The sequence below is a fragment of the Leptonotus elevatus genome, chromosome 6 (genome assembly GCF_054856555.1).
Source record: "Leptonotus elevatus isolate MCC_2025b chromosome 6, RoL_Lele_1.0, whole genome shotgun sequence".
NCBI classification, from domain to species: domain Eukaryota; kingdom Metazoa; phylum Chordata; class Actinopteri; order Syngnathiformes; family Syngnathidae; genus Leptonotus; species Leptonotus elevatus.
Genome location: NC_141244.1, coordinates 16,402,808 through 16,426,619, shown reverse-complemented (window position 1 = coordinate 16,426,619; position 23,812 = coordinate 16,402,808). Strand labels below are relative to the sequence as shown.

General features: G+C 38.4%; 2 protein-coding genes across 3 annotated transcripts in view; both read left to right on the top strand.

Annotated features, from left to right (window-relative positions):
• Nucleotides 1-2,534: 2,534 nt before the first annotated feature.
• LOC147172293 (zinc finger protein 804A-like) overlaps nt 2,535-23,812 on the top strand; it is a 61,761-nt gene continuing 40,483 nt past the window's right edge. For both annotated transcript variants that reach the window (XM_086077563.1, XM_086077564.1), the window contains exons 1-2: nt 2,535-2,974; nt 3,051-3,226. In XM_086077563.1, coding sequence (XP_085933689.1) covers nt 2,959-2,974; nt 3,051-3,226 — 192 coding nt within the window. In that variant the 5' untranslated portion in view covers nt 2,535-2,958. The remainder of the gene's footprint in view (nt 2,975-3,050; nt 3,227-23,812) is intronic.
• LOC147172294 (uncharacterized) overlaps nt 22,852-23,812 on the top strand; it is a 9,801-nt gene continuing 8,840 nt past the window's right edge. The window contains exon 1 of the mRNA XM_086078732.1: nt 22,852-23,779. The gene's annotated coding sequence lies outside the window, so the exon portion shown is untranslated. The remainder of the gene's footprint in view (nt 23,780-23,812) is intronic.

Sequence of the window (23,812 nt, the reverse complement as noted above, 5' to 3'; positions counted from 1 at the left end):
GGAAGCAGGTTTTATGTTCAATGATGCCATCAGACGTCATGAAATGGCCATTAAAACAGATCTCAAACATACACAAACAACAAAGAACCGTTAACATTTCGTTTGAAGTGCATGAGGAGTTGCTAAATTTGTGCCCATCATCATTTTAAGAACTCGTATGATGGCTTGGCAGCTGTTGTGATGGATAATAGACTCGCCATGTTCTGATTTCTGAATGTAGGAAGAAGCCAGAGAGAAGTACCCAAGCAGGCAGACATAAACGTCATTCCAGCAGCAAACAAATCTATGTATTTCTCCCGTCTAATGTGTCCTTCTTTCTTTATTTACGAGACAAGCGTGGCTTTGGTTAAGCAATTTGGCTGTCCGCTATCTGAAATTACAGTCTTTGTGGGCATCTCAAGTCGCTAAAAGATAGGCTACATTACCAGTCACAAATAAGCTCTCACTGTGGAGGAGGAAGCATTATTCATCCATTTATCGAGACGAATTTCACAGAAAGTGACAATTATCTTACAAAAAACTTTTTAAGCAAAAGGTTGTTGCCTACTGTCACTCAAGTGCATAAAATAAGCAATAAAAAAAAATCGAATTCTCATTTGATGCGGTTCTATTAGACTGTTTTCCTGAGTGTGTGTGTTTGCTAATCTATTTAATATGATGTCTACAAAAGAGTGTCAGATACCTTCCACTAACAAGTCACTGCTTCCAGATGAATACAATATCTGCACTCTGGCCATATCGTCATGTACAGACAGTACGCCTACACAATCTATCCTGAGCAAGAACTTTATGAAACATTCATCCTTTGCCAAGATAATATCAGTTTTAAAATGCTCAAAAATGTATTAACACAATTTTTTTAAAAATTTTTATTACTGAGGTAATGACGATTTTGTTGTCCAAAGATTTTTTTGTAATGTTGTGATTTTATATTTTTTCTTGTAATAATTTAACTTAATCTAATTAAGTATATATTTATGTGTGTCTGGTCTTAATACTCATTCATATACTGAGCAGTAAAAGGAAACGTATTTTCTTTGCATGATTGTGCATGTATACTTAAAAAGGGTTTTGTCTACCTCTCTGTAACGTAACAGTGGTATTAATTTACCTAGTAACCACTCCCACACCTTGTCTATTGGACATGGCAGCTTGACAATGTAGTCTATGAATCACTGCCTCCATGTATTAAAATGCTTGTATTGTCTTTATGGGCACTCACTTTTTTTTTCCTAGACTCTTGTCTGCCGGTCTATAACCTTGTTTATCATGCTAATAAAATTCCTACTGCAGCAATAAAAGGGGCGGGGTTTTCAGTCACTCATTTGCACGTGACAAAGCCACCCAAAATGGGTTAATTTCAGCAAACCAGAAATAGGTTGTATAAATTATATTTAAATTATTGGTCCTTGTGGTATATTGAGGAAGCAGTTGCTTAACTTATTCACTGCCATTGACAGCTATAGAGGTAAAAAATTCATTTGAACTATTTCTATTAGTTTAAACATTTTTCCCACTTTTGTTAACAAGAGTATGAAAACTTAGATTTTTTTTATCATTGTACATTTAGAACAGATAAAAAAATTGTGATAATCGTGAGTTAACTCGTGAAGTCATGCTATTAATTATGATAAAAAATAATTATCGCCTGACGCCTCTAATTTTTTATAATCTTTTCTTTAAAAAAAATTAATTCTTTTTTTTTTAAAGAAAGAAGAAAAAATTATAAAAAAAAAATAGGATTTTTTTTATTAATTAATCCACGTGAACTTTAATTAATCACACATTTTATATATTTTCTAAATGTACAATAAAAAAAAAGTCTAGGTTTTCATTCTCTTGTTGACGTCTATAGCCGTCAATGGCAGTGAAGGAGTTAATATGGGTTTTTTCATAACTTGGCTGCGCCTGCTTTAGTTTCAGCACCGTGTTAGTGAACAGCTCCCCGAATATGCTTACAGCTAGTTCTCAGGCCCTCATCTTAAAAGTCAGCATTATTGAATTCATGTCAGATTATTAAACCAAATCCTAAACAAAACCACCACACAAGTTTGCTTTACTATCTTTGTGGGGCCATCTCATTGACATAATGCATTCCTAGCCCCTTCCCCTTCCATCAAAAATGATTGCCTACCCCTATTCCTTACCCTAACCTCAACCATAACCCAATTCAAACCTAAACTCTAAAACCAAGTCTTGACCCTCAAAAAGAGGTCTAAGCAAAATGACCCTACATGTACGGGTGGCCCCACAACTCTGTGAAATCTTCCAATATATTGGCCCCAATATGTAACAAAAACAAGACCACACACACGAGTGGAAAACAATGCATCCACACGGAGTGGAATTGCATCCACATACGCACGTGCTGACACGAAATGGATCAGGAGGGGAGAGAGAAAGAGAGAGAGAGAGAGAGAGAGAGAGAGAGAGAGAGAGAGAGAGAGGAGAGAGAGAGAGAGAGAGAGAGAGAGAGAGAGAGAGAGAGAGAGAGAGAGAGAGAGTATTTCTTCCGTGGGAAAGAATTTGATCCACATCAGCCTGCCTTGATCGGCTAGAGCTGCGACCATAACTCCTGTGGATGGATTTACGCCTCCGCCACCTCTGGATTTAATTCATAGCACGGGGACATCTTAAATCTGCTGCCAATCAATAGAAACCATCAAGAAGCAGAGAAGAAGAGTCGGGGAAGAGTGTCACACCTCCTCTGACATCCTTCCGTGCGCTGACTAGTAGGAGCTGCAAAAAGTGCACCAAGCCGAGAGGAAGGAGGGATGAGGGGCACAGAGGTGGGGGTGAGATACAAGTGGAGCCCCCTCCAAAAAAGGCGCGCATTCATTCATCTCAGCCTGACCGAGGACAGCATGCCAAGCGCGGCGCACTCCAGCGACTCAGCTCGCTTCCAAATAGCTCACCCACCTCCTTCCTTCACTCAAATAGTTGTCATCCGTACTCTCCATGTGCACGCTCGCGAGTGAGTAGCGGTGGTGGGGGGGCGTGAGTGGGGGGAGCCAGCCGGTCCTCACCTGCGCCGACTTTGACGCACTCAGGGACGCCGCAGCGGCGGCCGTGCATGGGCCCCAAACCCCGCGAGCCCCCCGGGATGGCGTGCGGCGCGTGTTACTACCTGGTGATCAGCTCCACGCATCTCAGCAACGGGCACTTTCGGCGCGTCAAGGGGGTCTTCAGGGGGCCGCTGTGCACCACGGCAGCGTGTGAGTCACCGGTAGGTGCCCTCTCCCTCCCCTTTTTGTGTTTGTACATCTTGAGCATGGCGCTTTTAGGAAATGGCAGTAAAGTAGTGGAAAACTCTCAACAGCCACAGGCAAGCTCGTTTAATGACATAGTTGATGACTGAGCTGTACTGCTTTTATTATTGTTTTTATTATTATTGTGAGGGGAGTAAGAATGCGAATGCCACAATTGGGTATTCAAGCAGAAAGTCATTGTCCCTGCATGCTAATTTTCTCTCCCAAGGCAATGGGAATTAAACAAATGGAATTGCATGAGAGTGCTTTCGGGAGGAGATGAGCTGCCCTGTTGTAAATAGCACTAATTACCTGAGGTGTGTTACTAATAGGATGTGTGTAGCTTTGTGTGTGTCTGCGTGTGTTGTAAGCTTTCTTGAATAACTCTCTGACCTTTTCCCATTGTGCCATTGGTTCTTTCCGGCCACCACAATGGCATTTGGTGTCAAACACGCTAGGCGTGTGTGTGTGTGTGGGTGCGTGCGTGTCACCTCACCACACATTTTCGAGTTCTTAATGTGCACCAAGACGAAGTGTTGGAACTTATGAGAAGTTTGCTGTGTAAGGCAGAATACAGCCGCTGTTATACATCCGCGTGTGTGTGCGTGCGTGTCATATTTGGCCCGCTCTCACTAGGCGATAGCACTAAGGGAACAGACGCAAGGAGCCGAGCAGAGACGCTGCAAATAAAGTTGTATTTAACAATACTTCAATATTTCACAGACTCTTGACTATTCCAAATCAAAGAAAAACATGCAGAGGTGAAAAAACAAATGCAATTTCTGCATTGTGGGGGGAAACAAAGTGGGGAACCTCCAATGTTGAACACAATCTGTTCCGGTTGACATTGAGTTTGCTCTAATTTAACCCCAAGAAATGGTGGTAAATTAGTTAATCTGTTCCAGTGTCAAAGTAGACGGTGAGAGGGAGACAAATGGTCATCATATCATTGAAGACAAAAAAAAAATATTGATAGTAAAATAAAAGATTTTTTTGCACAGTTAATAATTCTATTTTGATCTAACTCTCGTCAATGTTAGATGCAATTCCACTGTCAGCCACTATATGGTGGCACACTATTTAGTTTGTAGTATTTCAGCACAGGCTAGTTTTGTTGAGTAAGTACTGAACGTCATCCTCTGTAATCCTGCTTTTTGCGCCTACAGAAAGCGTCAACTGTATAGGTTGATTTTATAATGTAAGTCTTGGCTGTGATATTATGATTATTAATATGTTAGTCGGAAAAACATTAGTTTTGTTTTTTTTACTGTCCATTTAGCAGGTCAGTACAAACCTGTTACACTGTACAATATTTTACGCTATCCATTGCCCTTGTTCTCTCTTAATGTACAGTACAGGCCAAATGATTGGACACACTTTCTTATTCAGTGCATTTACTTTATTCTCATGACTGGTTACTTTGTAGATTCTCACTGAAGGCATCAAAACTATGTATGAACTGACGTGGAGTTACGTACCTAACAAAACAAAGGTGAAATAAATGAAAACATGTTTCATATTATAGATTCTTCAAAAGAGCCATCCTTTGCTCTGGTTACTTTTTTGCCTACTCTGGGCTTTCTTACATCTGGGAACTCCTTAAAAACGGTTGGAAAACCCTTTTAGGTCATTGAGAGAATGCCAAGAATGTGCCAAGAATGTGCAAAAAAGTAATCAGAGTAAATGGTGGCTATTTATTTATGCATTTATTTGATTATTTTCACCTTTTTTTGTGAAGTACATAACTTCAAATGTGTTCGATAGTTATCATAGTTGTCGTCATAGTTTTGATGCCTTCAGCGAGAATCTCATGAAAATAAAGCATAGTATTGAAAGAGAAGGTGTGTCCAAACTTTTGGCCTGTACTGCATGTGTTGAATGTGGTTGTATCATTTCAAAAGTGTAGTGCCGTAAAGACTATAAAAACATTTCTGTAGGGAATATTTAACAGAACTGGGCAAAACTGTCGTTACATCGGTCCTTTATTGACGTATTCTCACCTTCCGGCGTGCGCTTCCGCATTTTCGGAAAGTGCTTTATGACACGAAACCTTAAAAAAAACACATGGACTGAGCACCAAACGAAACAGGTTTCCGTCCGTCGATCCAGGTCAGTACAGATGGTCCTTCTTAATTTGCGTATTTTCTCGAGGCTTCGAGTCATAAAGCGCTCGTCGAAAATGTGGCCATCCGTCAACAACGGAGCCGACAGTGAGACGGAAGTGCCCACCTCTGTTATTTAGTTTCAGATGGTGTAACGAAAGTATTTCAGCACAGGCTAGTTTTGTTGAAAAATTATTGAATGTCATCCTCTGTAATCCTGCTTTTTACGCCTACAGAAAGTTAAGTTTTGGCCATAATTATTGATGTTATTGTGAGATTATAAATTTGTTAGTTTGAAAAAAAAAAAGTACACTTAGAGAGTCTGTACAATGAAGCAATGGTTAGTTTCGATTGCCACTGTCAGGGGTTAATAACAATATGTATACCATATTTTTGAGATTGTAGTTTATACTGAAATTGCTTCTAACACTTAGACACAGCTCTTGTTATAACTAATTTAGCCTTGCATGCAGGCAGCCATTATTTCCTGTTAACTTTATTACCATCAGAAAAAAAGACTTGACGCGCGGTTAATCCGTCACATTATGCAACATCTTTCTCGACAAACTTACATGTGTTGAAATGTCAAGCCTCAAATATTGAAGTGTGACGCGTTGTATTAACTCGCCGTTTCATCTGTCTGCCGCCACCTCTCCAGTCACTCTTTTGATGTCTCATCCGTCTGTTGCCGCGCTCCCTCATCTCTTCCTCCGCGCTCTTCTGTTCGGCGCATGCAAACAATCACGCGACAGCCAATCAAATGCTCATCATTACATCATGTCATGAAAAATGTTCTTATCTATTCTTATTTTGAAGTGTTTAGAAGGTGGAAGCCGTTTGTAACTATGGAACTGTGGCTACTTCTCATCTTACAAAAACATTTTGCATATTGTCACTGCTATGTGAAAACCACTTATGTCCATTTTTGTCTTTTTTTATTTATTATTATTATTATTATTATGTATTTTTGCTATTTGTAGGCTGCCCCGGGTCCCTATCACCCGCAAATAGCAGGGGCGCATTGTATAGAATATATATTGTGGTGATATTTATTTTTATTTTGTCTTCATGAGCATACTTGGTATTGGAGTAATCCAAAAGTAATCCAAAGTAGTCTAGTTACATTACTTTAATATTATGGTACTTTGATTACATTACTAACTACATTTTTTCGCAGGTAACTTGTAACTGTAACGGAATACATTTCAAAAGTAACCATCCCAACCCTGGCGATGATACACTGTCCATGCTTAGTAAGTGCTTTGACGCCATGAATTCAAGTTAATATGAGGCCTGAGAGGGGGAAAAAAAAGTGCTTTTGTTCCTTGATGGAGTTCAACTTCACTAAAGGAATGGCAATGCTATGGTGTAATATTTAAATCTGAGGTGGAATAACAATAAGAAAACGTTTTGTGTCACATGTTTCTTATTGGAATAAGTTGAACCTTTTATGTGACATTGTGCTGGAATGAAAAATAATTTTGGTTGCGCCTCTTGTGTAAAATGTGCATTGATTGAATATATACTGTAAAACTTGGTCATTATTACAACAAGCTTACCTAGGAGAAATATTGCGGACAAGTACTCAAAGTTAACTGTCGACTGTAAATGTTTTAGCTGTAAACGCAAAAGTTTAGATTAGTTGACTTTTTTTTTTTTACACTAAGCATTTGATGTGTTTTGTTAAGTTTCACTTTCAGTAGATTGCAGGCATTTAAATACCCTTAAAAGTTTGTTTAGTCATTAAAGATACTGCTGCAATGACCTTTTCTGATTAATCTTAAAAAAAAAGGGAGGAGATGAGAATATTTATGTGCGTATTGTGGATTACGCCGCCTCTGATTTGTAATTGAAGAACGCGTTGTGATCATTTCCTGGCATGAGGATGCTTTACTTAATTTAACAGGAAGCCCAAACAGGATGGATGATTATCACGAAGTAATGAGGCATCAAGCACCTATTTAGTCTGAGGTATCACTTTAGTGTTATTAAGTTGTGAGGCGGAAGAGGACCTCGCCGCATTTGCATTCCGTCCGAGCCGTGGCTTGGGGGAGATAAGGCCGTGTCCGCGTTGATAAAGATGAATCTACATGTGCAAAGCTTTGAAAGTTAGATAAAAGCTGACTAAGAGGCTGTCAGGAAGGTCAGACAAATATACACGCTTCCATATTTATCCGCATCCGTGTGGACACGGCCCAATTTATGTGCCTGTCAGGAGGATAAACAGTGTTGTGGTCAAGCCGTTTGGACGGAATCTCTTGCGCTTGCTGAAATATTGCACCTTGGCGAGACATTTTTTTTTTTTTTAGACAAAGGGAGTGGGAATAGTCCTTCACACTGAGGAGGACACAGACTAATTCCTTTTATTCAATGAATTAATCAAACTGAGGTCGGGACTTTTTGACCTAGTTGGCATTAAATCTTAATTCTGATTATACTAAAACATTTTGGATAATTTTGTACTTCCAACTTTTGGGGGAAGGCCCATTTATGTTCCATTATAACTGTTCCCCAATGGCCCCACCTCCTCCAACCGAACACTTTTGGGATACGTTCCCTCGTTTTCCGCTGGGGTTAAGTTCCACAAAATACCCACAATAAATGAAATCCACAAAGTAGTTAGCTTTATGTTTTACATTTATTATAAATATTTTAAGGCTCTAACCACACAGTTTATACACTTTTCTTATCGAGGCATTGACATTTTCTCACATTTCTCTCTTAATTAAACATTCTTAATGTTCAAACCTTTATAAATGTTATAAAATAAGTACATTACTGTAAAAAAAAAAAAAATAATCATGCAAAATTGCACTAAAAAAATCCGCAATACAACGAGGCCGCGAAAAGTGAACCGCGTTATAGCGAGGGAACGCTGTACACCAGAACAGTGTGTCCCAGCTTTTACTGCGCCAAGGCACATACTTTACGTTAGAAACATCTTAAAGCCCGCCATTGTTACATTTGGCCTCTTCGGCACTTTAATAGAGATGGCTCGACTTTTTTTTTTATTTAAAAAAAAAGAAAGAAAGAAAAAAAAGAAGAAAAAAAAAGAAAGAAAAAAAAGAAGAAAAAAAAAGGAGATGGCTCGACTTGGTGCCATTACCCGGATCCGGATGTTAACCCTTCACCCGGTCCTTTTATCTTTAATGCTCGCAAAATTATACTAACAGTAACTACCAGCAGACTGCGAGGGGGTGGCGAGACAAAAATATATTTTAAAAGTATATTGAAATAACAATTATCTTGTCTCACTTTACTCACAAATTCTCTTAATCTATGTGTGTGTGTGTGTGTGTGTGTGTGTGCCATACCTATTCTGTTGTATGATTAACAACAGGTGGATACACATGCGGGTAAATTATGTATCTAAGTGAAAGAGCAATTCATTATTCTGCCTGTCAAAACTCATCACTGCACATATTGATGAACAAAAATGTATTTTTCTTAAGTCAAAAAATAATTTGCACTGCTTTAAAGGGGAAGTCAACCCCCTTTAAAAAAATAAAAATAAAAAAAAGTTTTATGCAGCCCCATTAGTCTAAATATGGTATTCTGGTTAATACTGTGTTAGTGGAATATGAGTTTAGTAGCAAAATCAATTTTTATCCATCTCAGGGGGCGGCCATTTTGCCACTTGCTGTCGACTGAAAATAACATCACACAGTTGATCAGGTCTCAGGTTACAACCAATCGCAGCTCAGCTTCAGAAAACAGGTGAGCTGTGATTGGTCGTCTGAGCCCTGAGCAACTGTGATGTCTTCAGACGACAGCAAGTGGCAAAATGGCCGCCCCCTGAGATGGATAAAAACGGCTGGATTTTGCTTCATAACTCATATTCCACAAATGTATTAATAATCAGAATGACATGTTTGGACTAGTGTGGTCACATATAACATATTATTGTCAAGAAATGTTTACGGTTGACTTCCACTTTAAGCACTCGTGTGTATGTTAGATTTGTTTTATCCAATCAGATTGCAGCTTCTATGTGTTGCCATGCCAATCTAATCTGCCCACAACGTTCAGAATTGGTAGTGTTGGCCAATTTAACTTAAACAATATTAGCAATGTAACTATTTCTTTAACAAGTTCGATTTAAAACTTGCCTCACAGCAGCATCAACATTTTTCTGTGCTCTGATTGGTTGGGCTAAATTCAACCAGTAAAACATGTCTTTAGTGTTCCGCACACATTAATGCATTTATTAATCAGCATTTCGGATGAGTGGAATGTACTTTTACTTAAATTCTGTTTTGTTCTATTCTTAGGTAAATATTGATGCTGAACTGAAGTTCTATTTTGCTTTTTAGTGTAATTTTGATGGTTTCTTTCATTGCGACATGATAGTGTATTGATGTGTAAACAGTTTTATGTGATTAAGTTGGTTAAATCCTCGCCGCTGATAATGATACACAAAATGGATTTTGCTGGAGAGTTTTTAATAACACAATGGCTTCCCACAACGCTGTGTTCTGTCATTATTGCTTTGACTGTAATGCGTTTAAAAAAAAAACTCTACCTGAAACCTGATATTAAATGTTTCGCTGAAGCGCTGTTTGCTGAACACCTCCAAAAGACATCATTTTTAAATCAGTTTTAAAAAGCTATTTTAGACACAAAACCTTTCATTAGAGGAACATTCCACAGCTGGGATTTATCAGAAAGCTCTTCAAGGAATGAGTCAGAAAGTCAACAGCTGCCCCCACTGTGCCTGCTACCTTTCTGTGTGTCGTCTCGTCTCTCGCTGCGGGTTGCCCCGGTATGTCGACATTAGACATTGCCTCCTCATCGCCAATTAGCCACCGTGACGGGTCTCTCGGACGTGCCTTAACTGCCGTCCTCCTAATTACATTTGTGCGGAACAGTCACCCATGAGTCAGTCTTGAAAATCTCATTGGCGCCTTTAACGCTTTTTTTATTGAGGACAGAAGGTGAGACAAAAGAAACACGAGAGGACGGAGGCCCATCTCTTTTGGAGGCGCTCTGCCTATCGAATATTATATAGCCTTGTGTGTGCATACTAAGCTGAACATCCGCTTTGATGTATATTTAACTGCCGTTGCAGAAAACAGATGAATCTGTGCTGGGTGTCAGAAAGAGTGCCAATGTTTCAGCATGTGTGCGCGTGCGTGCATTTTGCACCCATGCGACTCCAAAGGGGGAGCTGAACAGTGTTTATGTAAATGAGATGGCGTTTAAACATATGCCCCCAACAATTATCTTGAAACAACAATTTAGCTGTGTGAAAAAAAAAATCGAATAAAAATGAACCTGAGCATGTTGGAAAGAGCGTTTATGGCTTGAGGAGACGGAGACGAGCCAATTGGTTCGATACTTTGCTCACGGCTGCGCGCATAAATCTTTGGCGTATTGGAATGTGACAAAGATGCACAAATCTAAGAGAATTTTTGGGCGTTTGGGGAGAAAAACTTGTTGTAATTGTACAAGAAAGCCCAGGGATGAGAAGTATTGTTGTTCTTTTTAAACAGGATTACACAACTATGTAAATTCTTTCCATGAAACTTTGTGACTGGCTATACACTTTTTCTTCTCTTCTTATATTTCAAACATGAAAAAATACGTACAAATGGGCAATATACAAGTATATTTCATTTTTAATCAGGCTTTTTTCAATGCATATATAAAATATTCTTTATCCTAACCCAACAACAAAGGGTTTGAGAGAAACAACAAAATAACCACAAATATTTATAATAACCATTATTATTTATTATTTAAATTTTTATTGTTTTGATAATTTTCCCCCCGCATTTTTCCTGGACAAGGTATATTAGAGCGTTTTTTTTTTTTAAAGAAATTTGGGGGTTTGTAAAAAATAAATTAAAAAATTAAAGGGACAGTGTGTAGAATTTAGTGCCATCTTGGTGGTGAACTATTAGAATGCAACGTCCTTTTGATGTACGCACACTGCGGGGCCTTCAGAGAGACCACGTTTCGCAAGCCTACCACCAATGGCTATGTTCGCTAAGTTTGTCTCTTTCCATAGCAGAAAGATGGAGGCAAAACATGTCAGCCTCCTGGCGCAACCGACTGTATATAATATATTTAGCGATTACCAGACCTAGGATTGTATAATAAAATGTACTTTGATGTGCTATAACATATTTTTTTGCATATTGGATATTTATACTGTGTTTTTAAAATTAATAAACATTTAAAAACAAATTAAAAAAAGATTTACACACTGTGTCTTTAAACCGTTTTTACCCATCCCTGACTTCAAAGGAAGGCTGGAGCATCAGAACGGTGAGGCAGTTGCGTTAACCACTCGTGTACCATACCAACCCACCTGCTAATTTATATAAAGACACAAGACAATTTTGGTACTGAGAGGAATTTACTGTCCTTTTTTTTATGTTTGGTTGATGGTTGAAGCACCCGCCCTAAAAAGTAGTGCAATCCAATCATCGTCATCTTCCATGTCCTATAAAAGGTCAACAAATTACTGTAAAATGCCTTTTAATACCTAATAACGTCACAGTAGATCTTTTGAGTGAGTCTCCTCAAACCCCTTACAGTATTTGAGGGTTTCAGGCCACCATACGTCTCTTACACATCATTCATATTGAGTTGTGGTCAGATCCCAGAAGGAATATGTTTTATTTAGCGGACCGCTACATTTTTCGCCTTACATAACTGAGTCCACTCACATATACACACAATTTGATCTTGAGAATTCTCGCTTTTGCTGTAATTCATATATTTCCACCACTGCAAGACAAATGACTCTCACTTAAATATTCAACAGTGAAATATTACATAACCGTCAGGAGACAAGACATATTTTTTCTTCAGCTTTTTAAGAATGAAGTATAGTATATGTACTATATAGTAGAACTAACTTCTCCTCAGTTTGCTTGTCAACAAAAGGCATTGTATACTACTCCTGAGTTGTATTTAGCACAGTGGCTCCGAAGTAGATTACACTTTGAGGGTCAGATTTAAAGAGTTTACACAAGGTTGAAATGAAATAAAAGCTGCCATTGAGTTGCTTCTATGAACACGAGTAAAGAGGTTGTTATAGAATCAAGGCTTCTAATGCTGCAGTCGCTCACGAACACGACGCGCACACCGCAAAAAGTAAAACACTTTTAAAGTGGGCAGGTGAGTGCGGCTGAATACGAAAGTAGCGTATGAGCGGCTTATTCCTGCTGACCACTGCAAAGTGCTCCTGCTGATCACCACTTATGTCCTCCATCACACTCAATGTGACCACGTGCGCGTGTACGCGCGTGTGCAGGGGGAGAAAGGTGGATAATTGGGACGGATGGGTGAGCGGGGACAAAGCGAAAGAGGAGGAGGGAGCCAATGAGACGCTCTGCATTGATTTTAACACTCTCTCAAGCTCTTTATTGACATTTCATTTAGCTAATGAATTCATTAGCGCTTCATAGCATAATAACCTCCACTTGATAGCCAGGATGGTTCCCCCGAGGAAAGGCGCAATGTTTACGCTATGGCTCTTTGCCGTTTTCTTTTCCAAACTCAATCTGGGCTTTCTTTGATTTGATTTTCTCCCCAGTGTCCCCGTTTTCTTATCTCTTCGCTCACACGTTTAACTCCTGTATGTTTACGAACTGCAAATAAAAGCAGTAGCGCAAGCGCGCCACAACATGCCATTCAGGAGAAGTGCTTTCCCGTTTGTGTTGTGCTTTGTGTGACCCTTGTTCATCCACTGGATGGAGATGTTATTTATTTACTGATGGATGACTCACTCGCGCGTATCGATTTGACCTTTGAACTGCTGTTTACTGCTGTACGCACACACACAGACACACACACAGACACACACACAGCCTGAACTTACATGACTTGAAAGACCATTTGAGCCTTTTGATAAATTATTTCTCCTACCGCAGGGTGGGCAGCGGGTGATAAAACGGAGGGGAGGCGCGGTGGCAGCACACAATATGTCATCACATTGGGTGCATGATTACGGAGCCGCCAAGGTGGAGTAAACATGTAAACAATTAGGGGTGTCAAAATTAGTGTGTTAATTTAAAGCTCCTTTAAAATAGCACAAATGAGCATTTGTTTTTTTCGTTGATTTTGGCGGCACCTTTGGACAATAGCGGTATTGTTTTCCCTTTGACTCATTCACTGCCATTGACGGCTATAGACGTCAAAATTTTATTTGAACTATTTCTATTAGTTTAAAAAACAAAATCCCACTTTTCTTAACAATAGTATGAAAACCTAGAAAAAAATATTGTACATTTAGAACAGATATAAAATTTGTGATTAATCGTGAGTTAACTATTGAAATCATGCAATTAATTACAATTTTAAAAAAATTAATCGCCTGACGCGATTTCAAAAAAGAAAAGATTATTTAAAAATTAGGGGCGTCGGGCGATACAAATGTTAAATTGTAATTGAATCACATGACTTCACTAGTTAACTCACGATTAATCACTAATTTTACATCTGTTCTAAATGTGCAATCAAAAAAAATCTAGGTTTTCATACTCTTGTTGAAAAAAGTGAAAAAAACATTTTTAACGAATATAAATATTTGAAATTGATTTTTGACGTCTATAGCCGTCAATGGCAGTAAATGACTTAATTTCCCTTGAAAGAAACACATTTCAGAGTTGGACTGAATTACATTGTTTCCAGTAGCTATTTTCAATTTTGTCTTTATACAGCATTGAAACGTTTCTCATGTATATTAACAGCAGATGATGGTTGTGATCTTACCTTCTTTATTGTACACACAAACGACTGACCTCACCTCAAAGTTGTTTAGTGCCCGTAAAAATGATACAGACCCCCTCAGGCCATGACAAAGGTTTCATCTAATTTAGTTGGAAGTCAATGTTTCATCTGCAGAATTATGAAAATATGAATTGAAGGTTCAAATCGTATTTAGTGTTGCTTTAACACCATACGTTTTCTAAAAACCGCCCCTTACTTGGAAATTACTGTATCAAGGATTAAAAAATGTAGCCATGTTTCTGTTTAACATTTTTTTTCCCACTTTTATGTTAACAAGAGTACGAAACCATAAAAAAATCATAATTATTGTACATTTAGAACCGATTAATCGTAAGTTAACTATTGAAGTCATGCGATTAATTACGATTGAAATTGTAATCGCCTCACACCCCTAATCTAAATACGTTCAAACATACTCACAATTATGTTGGAACATAGAGTACTCACAAATATGTTAAAACATACCAGCTCTTCCTGTTTTAATCTGTAATTGTATCCATAAATACACTTGAAAACAAATGTAGAATGTATTTAGTACCCTTGGAAATGCTCCCTAAAATCACACATAGGCATTCTGCAGGAGAGAATAAAGTTTATTGTCAGTCTGGGGGGCAAAAAAAGTTTGAGTTTATAAGAAAAGTAAAAAGAAAAAAAAGATATAAAAGTTTTATGGGCACTCAAAAGGCACCTTCGCTCCAGGCCGTTAATTTCGGACCTCTCCTTGGTCGTTCTATTTTAGCCTTCAAGGCCTGCTGGGTTGCTGCGGGAGAACATACATTATTGTTTTATTGTTGTTATTTTATTTTAATTTCACTTTATTCCTCTCATATTTGTTTTGTCCTACGTGAAGTAATGCTGCAGAAACACTTAAACGTCCCCACTGGGATCCATTAAGGCCTCATAACATATTCCTTCAAGCTGTGTGATCATACACTCTACACTGCATTCATTGTCACTTTTTAAAATCGAATATCAATGAACACATGTCGTTAAATTGTAGTAATTGTTTTTTCAATTAGCATTTTTTTATCAAAAATAAATATGTAGCCATAAATTCTTTTCATTAAACAATATACTTGTGATCTATTGATGGTAGTAAAACGTGTACAATATAAAGCAAGTAGAGTCATTCTTAAATTCGGATTCAAGCATCATGCATTTGTTAAAATCGTAAAAAGAGAACGGCAACATGCAAAGAATGAATTTTAAGAATAGGAAACACAACTCACTTTATCCGTCTCGATAAAAGCCATAAAGACAAGAATGCTACGTTCACTTTTAGCTAACCGATAGCTAGCCAAATATTAACTAAGCTTCGTGTCGTTTATGCATACACATGAGAAGACAATAAAATTCTAGAAAGTAGAATGACTGATTTGGGACTATTAAAAAAGGTGAATTGTGAATGTATTAGTACAGCTAGCAAACACAAGTTCAGAGACTGCCCTCACCTGCAGTTTTATTTTACCAATACAAAGTGACGACACGTGTCAGGATATGTATTTGTTGCTTTGGTTTTAATTACCGGTAGATTGAGTTTTGTTTTATGTTTTCTTTGTGTTCATTTTTTAATGCCTCATTTTACTTAATGTTGTTTTTGTTTTTTTGCACCTGTTCTCATCAGCTCCCTCCAGCCACTCATCGTGTCCAGGTGTTTCTCGTTGTCTCTGGATTTCATTCCCTAGTTTCCTTCTGTCTTGTTCGGTTCAATGTTTCTATTGTCTTTGTGATTTTGAGCCTTGTTTGTAGTTTTTCATTATCCCAAAGTGCCCGTTTCACATATTTTGAACATTCATTGACTGTGTCTGACAATGACTAACTCTCCGATGATTAGCTTTTTGTCCGCAGGTATGTACTGAGTAAAATGTAAAATATACGTTAGTATTATTGTAAAATACAACATACAGTATATACTGGAAGCATATTTCTTGTTAAAGCTAGGCTGACCAAACATGTCCACTTTTTTACATCCTGTCCGAATTTTTAAAAATAAATCCTTGAAAATATCCAGTTTTCATTGCGGGACAAATGAGAGGCGGAGTGCACCGTATTGTTCCCGCGACTGCTCCCAAGTGATATAATATGGATTTTTTTTATTTCATTTTTTTACAGCCAGCCCAGACATCAGATAGAATGACTTGCTACACAACTATTGAGCAACTACATTTTATACTTCAAATTGTGTGCCCCCAAGAATTTTGCACGAAGACTGAAAACAACATGCACACCTGCAGACACATAGCAGATGTCCTACCTGCTCAGTTTGCACATTACCTTGGGACAGATGTTTGCCTGTGTGATCATTAGTGATCACAGCATCAGACAATTACCTAGAGTCACACCAGCACATACAAACACACTTGCTTTTTACGCAATTAAGGTGCGTTAGATAATTATGAGGCGCTTGGCGAACCATCTGGAACAACAGCTCGGGTTCAAAGTGAATGAGAGGCTGAAGAACCATGCCAATCAAACACATGCCCTAAAAAAGTCACAGTTACAGAAGTTGAAGTCATCGAAATGATTTTGTAGAGTGGGGTCATCAACCTTTTTGAAAATAGGTGCTACTTCTTGGATAGCTATCTGAATAATGTGAAGGGCTACCCAGTTTGATACGCACTGCTGAAATAACAAATGTGCTCAAATTACATTGAATTATATGGTCTTATGAATAATTAGTAGGGCTGTGCATGAATTTGTGTCATATGGTCGGAGTAGCTCATGCGTAGTGTGAAAAGTGTGAAAAGTTTGTGCGTGAATGGGAATACTTAGTTGGCTATCAAGCATTAAATTCAACTATTAATCGGTCAATAAAGCCCCGCTAGACAGTGTATGGACACCTTTGTCTTTGTTACGTCACTGTTAGCCTCTCTAGCCATCACAGCAGCATACAAAGAGAGTCGGACGCTGGAACAGAGCAAATACAAAAATACCCAGGTTAGCTTAGCGCTAGCTAGCAGCTGCTATAGCACAAGTGGATGGATCTATTGTTCCAATAGCATAAGCGGTTTAGAAAACGGATAAATGATTGGAAGAACATTCTGGATTCTGCTATTCGACACTGTATGGATCATGGAAGTTAATGGAAGTTATTTTAAACTAAGAAGGAAACCCTTTCAGTATGGTTGATGTGGCTCTATTACCGTAGCGGGTCGGTAAACTCCGATATGTTTTCAAAAAAGTTAATTTGAAACCATCATATGGTGTAGATAAAAGGGACTGTGGGCGTGATTTTCGGCAAAAGTACAATTAGCCTACAATAGTAACTCATTCCAATTGATTCGAGAATTAGTGGTTAAGTGGTAAACGGATGTGAATGCGGATTTTCAGTATGAGTGCAAGCTCTTAATAATTAGTGATTATCTGAAGACGCTGTTCATGTTTATGATTTTTCACAATAACTATCAACAATGATATAACAAGCCAGGTAACCGATAAAGACCTTTTTTTTTTTTGTTTAGAATAGGACAAATGTGGTCCTTGTCTGTGGGACCCTCGTCTTCCTCCAGCAATTCCCCATTTTCTCTATTGCTCTTCTTATTCATTTCTTGCTCATTTCTCCAGCACATTCATTTTTCACGAGTACAACCTTTGACTCCTAATGTGTGTGTGTGTATACAGTATCCATATATTGCAGTTGGTGTGTGTTTTGTGTGATGGAAATGCAGTAATATTGCTGAGACATGTTGATGAAAAATCCTTCAAGGAATTTGCCATTCAATATGTTCCCTTTTTATTTATTGGTTCCTTATTCTGCTTTTCTACACAGCAAAATTGCCAGTGTTAGCCTCACACTGAGTGCTAAATCTAACACTAGAAAAATGTTTATATGTGTCCACAGCAATGAGTGTAAATTTGACAAATTTTCAAGTGTTACTTCTTTCACTTAACCAGTGTTACTCCAACACGGTATAATGTTAAAAATCTACACTGGCTAACACTGATTAGTGTTGAAAGTACTCTACACTAGTGTCATTGTTAAACATAAAATTTTGCCGAACTGCACATAACTCTTGTGTTTAAACACCTATGAGTGTATTGAACTAGTATCAGTGTTAAAAATGTTGCTCACTTTATTCTGGTAAATGGCCTGAGATCGAACCCACACTCACACCGTTCCCAAACAACCACTCTACCACTGAGCCACGCCACCCCGACAACAACAACTGGATGTATCGCTATTAAAATGTCGACAGCGTGCTAGAAAATTGGAAAGTTTCTCCTTCGCCGGAAATGAGGGTGTGGTCAATTTAACATTCAAAGTAGTGTTATTCAGGTTACACCCAACATCCACCCCAACACTCAAGGAAATTGACTCTGACAGTGTAACTTTTGATCCTAACAGTGTTAAAATAACACTGCTTACTGCATATTTGATCGAACACTAGACCGATTTGCTGTGTACCTGGATTTATGCATTATCTCCTCCATGCACTTGCGGGTGTCCACGTTGTGCATCTTTCCACCTGTGTGTTTGAATGCCGGCGGCACCGGGTTAAGAGCAGCTCAGACAAATTAATTATCTCTCCTCTGAAGGAGGGATGATTCACTGAGAGAGGGAGACGCTGTGAACCAGCACCCTCTGGTTGAGCGCAAGCCAACAAATTACTCCCAGTCCAGGAGAGACCGAGGGGCTCCCTTGGAATAAAGCAACCTGGAATTCAGCCGCAGTTTGATCTTTCGATCCGCCTTGCGCACAGACACGCGCCACATGTGCGGCTTTATGTTAATAACTGACGAAAAGAAGATGCGTGGGCATTTTTTTGCATTCGCACATCAAAGTGGGTGAAGACTTTCACTGAGTATATGAGTTTGTCTCACCTCCCTAAAAACTGATGACATAAGATCAAGACTTTCGTGTATCGCATTGCTTTGCCACGCAGCGAATGGCTTTGCCGCGGAGCTTTCGCAATGCTGGATGTAGCACGACACTAATGCAGGATACTGTAGTTCAAAAGCCTAACTAAAAAGAAGCGGAATAATTATTCCAAATACGGCATGCACATTCCAAATTGGCTTATATACTTAAAATAGTCATTCCCGGAAAAAAAAAAAATATCTGGAGGTGCGAGTTGAAGAAAAAATGGGACACTTTCATTTACCAAAAAGTTAATTCCGCCTCAGGATTCATGTTAAAATTTGATGGTGTTATTTTTTAAATAGATTCGAAGTGCCCTGTGAGTGACTGGCGACCGGGTTGTACCCCGACTCTCACTAAAAGGTCAGGTGGGATCAAGGCTCAGTTACCCGCAAGTTGTATTGAAAAATGAACATGTCTGAATGTCAAGGTCAGTTCGACCTCTCAACCTTGAGGTTTCCTCTCTGCCCACCGTCAGAGCTCCCTGAGGGGAACCACGCGCATGTGGAGGAAGGGTCATTGTCGGGTGAAGGATTTATAGATGAAAAGGCAATTAATGGACCATCACATCATTAAATCTTACCTGTCAAAGTGGGTATACTTATATTTGACTGGAATACATACATTTAAAAACAATTTTATCCATATTTATGTTCACATACATGTAAAGTATTATACAAGTAAAGTACTGATATATACTGTAATTTATTGTGATATACAATGCCACGGTACAGTATTTGGATTATGAAAAATGGATTGATATGAATAAATGTGTGTGCGCGCGTGTGTGTACAACACTATACTGTAAGAGAACAAAGTATTATACAGTGTTACCTTGATATACAAGTCGAATCAATTCGGTGAGCCAGCTCGTAACTCAAAACAGTCTGTCTCTAATCATCTTTTCCCCTTGGAATGATTGGAAATGCAATCAACCTGTTCCTCTCTCCCAATGAAACCCAACAAAAAGTAATGTTTTTTAAAGAAAATTAAGTATCACACAATAATATTATACATCATAAAATATACATCAATAATGTAACAAAATAAAAAAATTCAAATGTATTTATATACTTTTTTGGGGGCTTCAATTCAATAGCCATTGTGCTGCTCCTTCTTGTGTGTGCGCCTTGACCACCTGGGGGCAGTATAATACATGCAAACATACATAGTAAGCTTAAATAACATACCTTCTCAGAGGATAAATTATATATATGCCTATGAGTAGTGATGGGAAAATAAAGCTTCATGAAACACCGGCACACTAATGCTATGCATCAGCCCATATTTTTACATTGTTTGTTAGCATTAAGCTAAGTAAATAAGGCATGTTATTTATTTATCTATTTATTTATTTAGGGTGAAAATTTGACTTGGGCCTTTTTTCTTTTTTTTTTAAGTCTGATGATATTAGCTGTCATGAGTTAAAGGGTTAGAACATCGCCACACTGATGTTATGCATTAGCCCATATTTTTTACATTGTTAGCATTAAGCTAAGCAAATACGCAGCGAGTTGAGTTTACTGTCGCCATGCAGCGTTCAGAGCAAAAAAACAACGACATAAAAAGTCATCAGAACGACGGCTCACTGGTATCTCAAGGCACCACTGTGCTGTAGTCTTCTTGCAGATGCATTGTTTAGCTGTGTGAATGTATTTAAAAGTTAGTGTCAAACAACAGCAGGTGAAAATAAAAATAGGCCAATTTGAAAGTTGGTATCATTAAAACATTGTGTGCAGTGTTAACTGTCCACATAAAGTATAATACTTTTGGAATGACATAAAGTATAAAAGTTCCATCATTATGCTGTCCTCATACTCATATAGTTCAGCTTCACGCTAGAAGGTTGTGATAATGTAGAGCTGGTGGTGTATCAGTAACGATCTCCACGAGCTGGAGGAATCAAAACGCAGATCCTAATCATTTATTCCGTTTGTCCCAAGCAGCCTTTACAATGCAGGCAACAATCCATTGCAATTATCATGAGCCGCAGCAGGATTTTTATTTTTTTTGCAGATTGAAGATGCCAGGCGCTCAGTTTAACAGAAAGTGTTTGCTGTGCACCGCTGGGACGACCCCCCCCCCCCCCCCCCCCCCACCAAGATTAGGCTTCTTCCTCCTTCGTCTGTTTACGTATGTCACTTTAGCGTGATTGTCTTTCAATATGTTGCAGTGCATGCTGAGAGAAGTGCGTGGAGGATTAGTCATGACACAAAAATGGAGAAGCAGGTGGAGAGGACTGATGGTTTGAAAGGGAAACCCCACACTTGAGTATTAATGTGTGTGTGTGTGTGTGTGTGTGTGTGTGTGTGTGTGTGTGTGTGTGTGTGTGTGTGTGTGTGTGTGTGTGTGTGTGTGTGTGTGTGTGTGTGTGTGTGTGTTTGCCTTTGTGTATTATGAGGACATGTCACCTGAATACACGCAACACTGCGAGGACATTTTGAATTATGAGGACACAGCCCATGTCCTCATAATTCATTCAATGCAGAAGTGCTTCTAGGGCTGTAGAAGGCTTAAATCCAAAGTTTTAGCCAATGTCCTTGTAAACCATAATTACATGAATTTGTGTATTTTTGTGTATTTGATGACGCCCCCTGTAGGAAGGTCCTCGTAATGCACCACTTCATGAATTATTCACACCAGTGTAAATTTCACAGCATTTGATTGGCTGACCGTCACCTGTCCCCACAATTACGCACATGTCCCCATAATTCAGTTTTTTCTCAAAATGCTGTGTATTGTGAATGTTTGTCTGTAGACGCAGAGCCTTTTTTTTTTTTTGCAGCCACCAATTCCTAAGTAGATAAATTAAATAATGAAATACACTATGACATTTAATTATATATTTCAGTATTTAATTCTTGCAGTGGTTGTTTATTTGAAAATATACAATGGTTAACAGCTGTTTATCACATCACTTTGAACAGCTGGAGGCAGAGACAGAGAAACTGTCAGTGCCGTATATTGATTCATCATTTAACATCCCACCCTGCCTTTACAATGTAACATCTTTCTGTACACCAGTGGCCAAATGTTTTGAGAATGACATTGATTTTCTAAAAATCTCCAGTGCTGACTTATTATTATTGTTTTTTTATGATGGCAATTTGCATGTACTCCAGAATGTTATAGTGATTAGATGAATTGCAAAGTCCCTATTTGCCATGAAAATTAAAGTAATTTCCTTTAGTGACCTTACAAACTTTAAGTGAAGAAGGCTTCAGGGCACCCAAGAAAATCCAGCAAATGCCAGGACTATCTCCCAAAGTTGATTCAGCTGCGGGATAAGGACATCACCACCAGTGTAGAGCTTGCTCAGGAATGGCAGTAAGCAGGTATGAGTGCATCTACACCCATGGTGAGGGAGTAAGACTTTTGGAGGATGGCCTGGTGTGACCAGTGAAAAGGGGATTCCATAAATACAGACCAAAATAAGAAAAAAAGAGTTGAAGTTATTTTCTCTGATTAACCCCCTTTCCAAATGTTTGGGGCATCCGGAAAAATGCTTGTCTGGAGAAGAAAAGGTGAGCGCTACCATCAGTCCTGCTTCATGCCAAAAGGAAAGCATCATGTGACCATTCATTTGCAGGGTTGCTTCTCAGCCAAGGAATTGGGCTCGCTCACAATTTTGCCAAAAAACACATGCATCCATTACTAAAGTATAGTACTAAAACATCCTCGGACAGCAACTGTATGACAGCAGCAAGGTTATTTTATTTACTAAAGCAAAAAAACATTTTCGTTAATGAAAAAAAAAACCTTTTTAAAAAACTGAAACTGAAATCACATTTTATGATTACAAAATGATCTATAATTCTAGCAATAATATCCTTTGTTTTAGTCTGTGGTAATTCATTTAATATATGAGCCTTTGGGGTTCATTTTAAATGGGATCTATTTTTTTTATTGACACTGTAAATCATAGAACAATAGCCACTCTTATCAACAAAGTTCATAATCCAACGACTGAACCAATTTGTTGATTTGAACGGGATTTATTATATTGCCCTGAGTACGGAAGTGACGTCATCTAGCAGCCCCGATAGAGAACCGCCCCCGGCTCTATTTACTTCACGAGATGTGATGGCGTGTAGCTGTGCTAATGAGGTAGGTTTGAAGCTCGAATTTTTCCTGTTGTTGTTGGTCGCTTGTGTACATTGCTCCCTCTTTCGCGAAAATGATTTATAATGCAAGTCCAGTGTAAGTGCAGCTAAGCTTACGTTAGCATACCTAACCATCTGTTGATTATGATGGATGCAGCTAATTATTTAGAATTGCTACGCTTCTGTTAGCGACGGTTAGCATAGCAGAGCTAACCGTCTGTTGAGTAAGATGAATGCTAATTGCAATTTTTAAGAGGAAATCAATAACAGGCTGGTTTTTGATGTGAAAATATACAATGGCTTAGTATTACCAGTACAGTATAAATGAAGTATTGGTAAATTGCTGCATTTGTGTTTACTTAAATTTGTTCTTTCAATAGAAATATTTCAGTAAAGTCTGTTAGTGTTCATTACATTTAATTTATGCAAATATTTAGCAGAGCTGTGCTATCCACTGTATTTTATTTTCGTTGGCACATTTACTGCACACTGCACAGGCTATTATGGTACACTGAAAGTCAACTTCAAGACATTTGCACCAAGTTACCTATCAAACTGATTGAAACTCATTTTTTTCTATAGCTTTAGATCATTATCTTCAGTGAGACATGTCAGTCATGAGGCCACAGAGGGCAAAAGTTAAACCCAAAGAAGAGGTAGCATACTTTTCATCCTTAGGTAAAGACAAGAATGGCTTCACCATAAAATATATTAATTAATTCAAAGGTGAGTATTGGTAAAATATTCTTTAGTATGGGT